General features: G+C 44.9%; 1 protein-coding gene across 1 annotated transcript; it reads right to left on the bottom strand.

Moving 5' to 3' along the window:
- Window positions 1-6,419: 6,419 nt before the first annotated feature.
- LOC138906333 (uncharacterized) lies at window positions 6,420-6,905 on the bottom strand. The gene has a single exon (XM_070194871.1). The coding sequence runs from the start codon at window positions 6,903-6,905 to the stop codon at window positions 6,420-6,422; it is 486 nt and encodes a 161-aa protein (XP_070050972.1).
- Window positions 6,906-8,855: the final 1,950 nt, after the last annotated feature.

Here is an 8,855-nt window from a genome sequence, read left to right as displayed (position 1 = left end):
ACTATTGCGCATCAGATGCACATTCCTTCAAAGATTTTAGTAGATTTTTGCAAGCCACCTTCTTGGCCATTCTTTTGTCTCGTTCCGAGCACGTGCTCTTGTGAATAACACCATCTGTTTCAACCTCTACTGTAATATATGCCACACCATTCTCATGAGAGACAACATTCTTCTTCTTTATGTAACCTTACTGATCACACAGTTCACTTAACTCTTACTGGAAGAAGCTTTACTGTATCAGGTGTAATCAACAGTTCCAGAAGTGTTAATACGATCCGAAATGCAATATCTTTGTTGAAGCCAGAATCAACAAAGATCGCCCTAGCAAGAGACTCAATAACATCTCCAAGCACATATATTGAACCAGAAGGAAAACGAGTTGATAAACCTATAATAGAAATAAAATTAGCATACACAATACTATTAATCCGCGTTGACCTTAAAGTAGATGTGAAGCTCTCGACAAAGAAATGAGGTTAAGAATGATGACTTTTCCTTCTCTTCCTAAATAGTACGTATATGGTTTTCAAATTAAGTGTCATGTCTAACTTTGAGGCAATACCTTGGGAAAAGTAGTTTCGGAATGTGGACACGAGATCCAATTTCTGGAAGTTCAGAACAGTACTAACTATCTGCCTCGGGCAGATCTTGTCTTGTGTAGGCCTGCCTTAACAGCAGCTTGAGCAAAGCATTCATTATTTGCCGAGGCAGACCTCAAATCAGTAATGCATCCTGGAGAGAGTCCCGGATGTTTGAAATAGAGATGCCCTGTAACAGCATAATCAGGGAAGTGCATCTCCAAGAAATTCCAAGCGCTACATGGCCAGGTGATTGAACTTATAATATGCATCATCCAGTTGTGGATCTTTCCTTTCAGTATCTAACAACAGTTAGCATACCAAAAGAGGCCTCGACATAGAAGAAAATGATTTCTTTCATTTAATAACCTTTATTTAGGAAGGCAAGACATGATTCAAATAAAACCTTGTAGAGAGAAATGCAATCAACATCAAGATGGATAACATTTATTTATGATAGTAACTTGATCCGGGAGTTAGGGCTTCAACAAGCAGAGAAGGATCATCGAAGTACTGATATTAACTAGCTTCTCAGCATTCATGGGGAATAAGTGCATTGGCACAGGTGCATCTACAAAACCAATACCGATCCCTAGCCATTTCATGAATGAAAAAGCCTCTACGGAGCCGAGGAAGGCAACATCAGCTAGCTACTCTCTTACTTTTAATCTTCGGCATTCCCCTACTACACATTTTTACTAAAGGCATCAGGAGTTCTTCAACGAAATTGCCAACTTGAGAATTGTCACCAGGAATGAGCCATGCTTTAATTAAGATTGAATGGTTCATTTCAAATAAATCCCAGCAAGGAAAGTTTTTTATTGAAGGGAAAACCAAAAGAAGAAAAAGAAGAACTTGTTTGACAAAAAAATGTAGACTTTTGATTAAACTGATTAATTTTGTATGACGAAGGGCTAAATCTAGTTATTGACAATAACTTCAGATCTATAATCGATTAACACAAATAACGCAAGAGCAGTGTTGAGAGAAGATTAAATGTGATGTACATTCAATGTTTCAAGATCATTAATGATGGGGAATATCAAGCAATAAATAATGATATATGACATTAAAGTAAATAAGGAGAATGATTCACCCAATATTTAATGAGGTGGATGATTCTTCTCACTGACAATGATGAATCATAGACAAATAATAGAATGTTGGGACCCTTCTCGGATCTAATGGAAAAAGTGTAGAAAAGTAGACAATCGAATCTCTTTAGAAATGTAGTGATTGTCTTTTATCTAGAGAAAAAGTCTGCTTTAGAATGTTCTTACCAGAGAATATTACATATCCCTCTCCCCTATCTCCTTTTCTATTTATATGAGACATTCACCAGTCAACTCTAAAAGTACAGACACTAAGAATATTTAATAGAATATTCTCATGAATATTTTATTACAAAAACTAGCCGTTAGCACTGCACTTGATACTCGACCTCGGTCGTTATTGACTACTCGGCTACGAGCCCCGTTATCTACTAATCGACCTCGACCATATCTCTTTCTACGATACCGCTTCATGCTAAATCCCACTGAGGTAGATTTTGACCCACACAGTTTGTCCCTCCGCTTATTGATGTCGACCCTGGGCAACCTTGATGAGCGGACTCTGTCAGTTAGGGTTGAGAAGTTTTATGCGAGCAGGTCGAGTAGTAGTGCTTTGGACGGGAAGGAAACATGGCCTTCCGTGAGCCACAACCTAAGGTCACGTCGTTTCAGAGTGACGTCATGTCATCATGCGTCATTATTACGTATTTTTCTGATACCCTGTATCGTTTCCCGCACCTATGCCGTTTAGATTTTTGAGCTGGGAAACTATGGTCTGCTTCCTCGATATTGATGCCCTAACTCTTATAAATGGGGATACTCAATCCTTCGATTCACTCTTTGCATTCTAAAAATCGAATTTTCATATCTTCTTCTTCCTCAATTAGAATCTCTACTTTCTTGACCTTACTTCATACTCCTGCCTTCACTGATTTCGGTGGTTCCTGCTACTCGACTCTTCTACGTTTACATCCCCTCTATTCATAAAACAAAATGGTTAATGTGTCTTCCAATTCTGGGGGGATACCTGTACCTGACCCTGTTCCTTTGGCAGTGTGCATGCCTCCCCATGACGGTGGGGCTGCCATTGCTGCAGAAGATGGAAGCTTTCCTACGGTGGAGAAAATAATTCCCCGTAGCGAGAAGGCTAGAACTGCCTTCTCAAAGCTGCCCGAGGACGACCCTGAGGCCGTAGAGTCTGAGATGGATGCGGCTGCCCTTGCTAATTTTAGGGCGAAGTTCAAAATTCATTCCACATTGATCTGGTCCCGGCTGGACGCGATGTGGTACAGATTCATCGCCCTGGATATTGCGTGTTCTACGCATATCCATTCTATGTGGGTTACTCCTTTCCCACTCTCCCATTGGCAGAGGAATTCTGCTGCTACTACGGCGTCTGCCCGGCTCAGATTTCTCCTTATATCTACAAACTCATCCTCATACTGACGAAGTACGCGGAATTGGCTGGCCGCAGGGTTTCTCTTCGCCACCTGATGCATCTCTTCGCGCCGAGTTTCCATAGAGGGACGATGTTGCTCCTTCGTCACCGTGGAGGCAAAAACTTGGTAGTAAAGATGGACGATAAAGCAAATCATCGATTCTGGTTTAATTACTTCTACGTCAAGACTGAGGACGCGGTGGCGAACGCAAATGGATTTCCTGAGGCATGGAATTACGCCCGTAAGTATTTTCACTAAGTGCTCGTTTTGCTTGTTCTAGTCGTAGTCTAACCGTTCTATCCTTTTCTTCTTCAGCTGAGACTGTGCCCCCTCCTTTGGTCGCGGATATTCATGAATGGGTTAGCCAGATCTTGCCCCACATAGTGGGGATTCGTGGGTGGCCGACCTTTTTCCAGAAGTTCGGGCCCAAGCTTTCAACGACCGGTGAGTTTGTCCGTACATATAGTGACTTTTTACATATGTCTCCCTGACCTTGTGGTCGCGTGTTCGTCATGAATTTGAGAGTCGCCATTCTAATCACTTTTGCAGGCCTAGGGTCTTCAAAGAAGCGGAAAGCTCCTGCTCCGACATTCCGTAAGAGGAAGGTCGTTTCTATTTTTACTGCTGCGGTGAGACCTGCTCGGTCGTCGACTACTGCGGTAGGTGTTTTCATTTCCCCTCTGTGTTATCTAGTTGACGAGGATGATGAGAAAGGATCGTCGCCGACTGATGATAATGTGCTTCCCCGCAAGAGATGATCCGTCTGTATCTGTGAGGGAAGTGTCCGCGTGGGAAGTTTGGTGATGGATGGCTTTGTTGTCAGAGAAATGACGACCATAGATCTCGGAGTTGATGCCGAGCTACTGTCCATAATCCCGCCGCCTTCGGGGGCCGAGGGATGTACGTTGCTCCTTGAGGTCAGAACGAGTTTTGAAGGATCATCGGCGCGAGTCCCTGACGCCTTACAAGAGGGTGAGACATCGACCTCGTTACCGACCGAGGACCCTTCCTCTCGAGTTGATACCAAGGGAAAAAGTGTTGCCGAAGGGGATTATGAAACGGGCTCCGATATGGACGCCAATGAGGTTAAGATGATGGGGGAAGGACTCACCCGGCTTGAGGTGAGGTTGGAAGGGAGCACACAGACTATTGCGATCCCTTTGGACCAGGATCTATTAGTTGACACGGAGGATGTGGTCCCTTATCTTGGTCCACTCTGTTATGATGTAGAGGGTAAGACCCTCGAGAAGCTCAAGTATTCCACTTTGTCGAAGAGCATAGCCGGCCTTGCTCTTAGGGTATGTTTGTTATTTTGTTTCCATATTCGTAATTATGTTGATTCTGACTTTGTTCTTACCCGCTCTGGCTTTTTTTTCCAGACCGTGATCTTGGAGATTGAAATTTCCCGCCGAGAGGAGAGGCGTAAGGCTATCTTCCAAAAGATGGAGCGAAAATATCGCGAATATCGTGATAAGCACCGTGAGCTTTACCGGCGACTTAGTGGTAGTAGCAACTTTTGGGCCCTCCAAAACGAGCTAAAGGAGAAGGATGATGAATTGGTGAAGGTCATCAAAAAATATAGTGAGATCGAGGGGGCGTTGAAGGACAAAGAGGAGGAGCTCGAGGTGAGTAGGGGGTTGAGGCCCAATGCGCCGACCTTCAGGCCCAAGTGGTCTCGTTGCGTGTCGAGCTAGAGGAGTGTCAACTTCGAGCGGCCGTTTTGAGTGGCGAGGTCGCCAAAAAGGTAGCGAATTTGGAGAAGGCGGAGTCGGCCCAGTTATCAGCTGCACATAAAGCTGCAGCTTTAGAGGACATGATCCATGTTATCCGTTCTAAACGGGATTGCACCATGGAGAAGCTAGGCTCAGAGAGGAGCGACTTGACGAGCGGATTGGGGAGTTAGAAAAAGAGGTTGCGTACCTTAGTGATCGAGTTGTTGCCCTCGAAGCCGAAAAGGCACAGTTATTGGCGCAGCCGTCCTCATCCCGTACTGCTTTTCCTGATGTTCCTCGAGATCTGTATGAGGAATGAATTCACGTCGAGGCCCAACTGGATATATTCAGGGATCTGATGGGGACGAGGGCTATTTCGGAAGCTGACTTAGAGAATGCACGTGAAGCTCAGTTTGCTTGTGGCTATGACCCCGCTAGACCATAAGCTGGTGATGCTGAGGAAGACGTGGAAGGGTTTGAGCAGGATGCCTGGTACGAAGATGAGTATCCCGGCGGCGACGACGATGGTGGAGAGACGGGTGGAGATGGTGCTGCTGAGTTAGGTAGCGCATAGTTGCTTTTCTTTCTTTTGCTTGTAATTCTTGTACATACTTTTGCTGGCATCTGTTTTAGCCTTTGTAAGGAATATATTTAAATTAAGAAATGTTGTTTTCGCTATTTTGTATCTAATTCTTTTCTTTCTATTTGGGCTTGCACGTTTCTTTCTTTTGTTTTGTCGTTTAATCATAAAAATATGGTTTTGGACATGGTCAGGGATTAGTAGGTGTTAATTCAAACGAGGTCGAATGTAACCTGTATTGAGTTGGTTCGAGCGAGGTCGAATGTGAGTTGATTCGAACGAGGTCGAATATGAGTTAATTCGAGCAAGTCGAATGTGGGTTGATTCGAACGAGGTCGAATGTGAGTTAATTCGAGCGAGGTCGAATGTGAGTTGATTCGAACGAGGTCGAATGTGAGTTAATTCGAGCGAGGTCAAATGTGAGTTGATTCGAACGAGGTCGAATGTGAGTTGATTCGAACGGGGTCGAATGTGAGTTGATTCGAACGAGGTCGAATGTGAGTTAATTCGAGTGAGGTCGAACGTGAGTTGATTTAAACGAGGTCGAACGTGAGTTAATTCAAATGAGGTAGAAAGTGAGTTGATTCGAGCGAGGTCGAACGTGAGTTAATTCTAACGAGGTCGAATGTGAGTTGATTCGAACGAGGTCAAATGTGAGTTGCTTCGAACAAGCTCGAATGTGATTTACTTAATTGTGGCCGGGGGCCAGGTAGATATTGAGATGATGTTGTTCTGGCGAAAACATGGGCGAACTTCATACATTTGTGTTTTGCTCATATACTTGGAGAAATTTACATGTTTTTCGGGCTGGCATTCCAGTCCCAGTCTACCTAGTCCCTTCATTGGGTGACCTGGAGACGTGTTGAGAGGTTGGGCAATGAACTAACCGTCCGGTGTCTCTTTCCGTTCGTATTTTGACTTGGAAGTGTCCCCCTTGTCGCCTCGTTAAAAACCTCTTTGAGAAAACCCAATTGGGACAAAACTCAAGTGAGAGAAAAAGAGTGCGACTTGGAGGACGCTTTTTCTTAAAAGTTGAAGTACTTGAGGTGGGCGACATTTCAGTTGTTTGGCAGTAGTTTTCCTTCCAGTGTTTCTAGTTGAAATGACCCTTTATTTGCTGCTGCCATGATTTTGTATGGGCCGTCCCAATTCACCCCTAGTTTGTCTTCCCGCGGGTCTTTACTTGCTTGTGTTTTGGCCTTGAGCACGTAGTCCCCGACTTTGAGTGGTCTGATCTTGGTATTTTTGTTATAATAGCGTTCTGTCTGCTGTTTTTGGGCGACCATCCTTATGTAGGCCATATCTCTCTGTTCTTTGGCTTCGTCAAGCTCTTGCCTTCTGCTTTCATCGTTCCTCGGCCCGCTCTCATGGGAATATCGCAAACTGGGCTCTCTGACTTTGATCGGTATTACTGCATCAGTCCCATAGACTAAAGAGTAGGGTGTCTCTCCTGTGCTCATCTTTGGCATTGTGCGATAGGCCCAAAGCACTTCTGGTAATAGCTCCGCCCATAATCCCTTGGCGTCCTCAAGCTTTTTCTTCATGATATTCAGTATTGATTTATTGGAGGATTCCGCTTGCCCGTTGCTCGCAGGGTGGTATGGTGTGAAGAGTATTCTTTTGATATGCCACTTCTCAAAATATTCGACGACCTTTTTCTAGTAAATTGGGGCCCGTTGTCGCAACTAATCTCTTTAGGGAGGCCAAAGCGACACACAATGTTTTTCCATATGAAGGCGATCACTTCCTGTTCGCGTATTTGGGTGAATGCTCCTACTTCTACCCATTAATAAAAATAGTCAATTAAAACCAAAAACAATCATACGTTACCTCGCCCCGTAGGGAGGGGGCCGACAATGTCCATTCCCCGTTTGATGAAAGGCTAAGGGGAGGTGACCGAGGGGAGATGCTCGCCCGCTTGATGGATCATTGGGGAGTGTTTTTGGCATTGTTTGCATTTTTTCACGAAGTCCGCGACCTAAGTTTTCATGGTAGGCCAGTAGTAACATGCTCGTATGAGACATCTGACTAGAGGTCGATTGCTTGAGTGAGCTCCGCGGTGGCTTTCGTGGACTTCTTCTAGGACGCTCCGCATCTGATTCGGGCCTAAGAATTTCGCTAGGGGGCCACCATATGTCCTTTTGTATAGGTCATTGTGAATGATGTTGTACCTGGCCGCTTGCACCTGGAGCTTCTTGGCTTCCTTTTTATCATCTGGGGGTACGCCGTCCTGCAAGTATATAACAATACGATTGCGCCAGTCCCAGATTATATTTATAGTCCTTACCTAGATTTGATCTATCGATGAGTGGAGGAGGGTGACCACGTTTCCTTCTCCGGTTATGCTTTTAGTTACTATCGCTAATTTGGCGAGGCCGTCTGCTTCGATGTTTTGTGCTTGAAGGATTTGGTCGAGCTGGCACTCGTCGAACTCGGGCAGTAGTTTCCAGATCTCGACCTGGTATTTTTGTAACCTTTGTTCTTTGATATGGAAAGTCCCTGTGACTTGGTTGACGATGAGTTGAGAGTCACAGCGTAGGATGACCCGCCTCTCCCCATACTTGAGTACTAGCCTTAACCCTGCAATCACGGCCTCATACTCGGCCTCGTTGTTAGTTATGTCCGGTCACCTTATGGACTGGCGAACCACTTCGCCTGTCAGGACTTCGAGCACAAGTCCAGTCTGGCCCCTGACACATTGGAAGCACCGTCGGTGTACAAAATCTATAGATCTTGTGATTGCGGAGAAGCGTGGGCGACTTCTTTTTCGACTTCGGGTATTATTTTTGCGCTGAAGTCGGCAAGGACTTGTTATTTTATAGCCGTTCATGGTTGATATGTGATATCATGTTCGCTCAATTCTATGGCCCACTTGGCTAACCTTCCCGATAGCTTAGGCTTATGCAAATTACTTCGCAAGGGAAAAGTTGTGACTACCGAGATGGGGTGGCACTGAAAGTAGGGGCTAAGCTTTCGTGAAGCTACGACCAAGGCCAGGGACAATTTTTCGAGGTGGGGATACCTCGTATCGGCGTTGATTAAGGTTCTGCTAATGTAATAGATGGGGAATTGCGTACCTTTATCTTCTCGAACCAGGACTGCACTCACCGCTACTTCAGATACGGCGAGGTAGATGAGAAGGTGTTCCCCCGATTTTGCTTTGGAAAGCAACGACGATGACGACATATAAGCCTTCAATTCCTTCAGGGCTTGAATGTACTTGGAAGTCCTTTGGAGGTCATTGTCTTTCTTAAGTACGCCGAAAAACTTATGGCATATGTCAGATGATCGTGAGATGAATCTCGACAGGGCGACGATGCGTCCGACCAGCCTCTAAACCTATTTTTTGTTGGTTAAGTGCTCTGGTATTCCTTCTATGGCTTTGATTTGGTTGGGGTTGACTTCAATACCCCTTTTCGATACTAGGAAGCCCAAGATTTATCCTAAGGTCATGCCGAATGTACACCTTTCAGGATTCAACTTCATTCCGTACC

This window comes from Nicotiana tomentosiformis, chromosome 2, assembly GCF_000390325.3.
Source record: "Nicotiana tomentosiformis chromosome 2, ASM39032v3, whole genome shotgun sequence".
NCBI lineage: Eukaryota > Viridiplantae > Streptophyta > Magnoliopsida > Solanales > Solanaceae > Nicotiana > Nicotiana tomentosiformis.
This window is presented reverse-complemented; position numbering and strand designations above follow the sequence as displayed.

Coding starts and splice junctions, on each gene's coding strand:
- LOC138906333 (XM_070194871.1), bottom strand. CDS start 6,905: ATGAAGAAAAAGCTTGAGGACGCCAAGGGATTATGGGCGGAGCTATTA.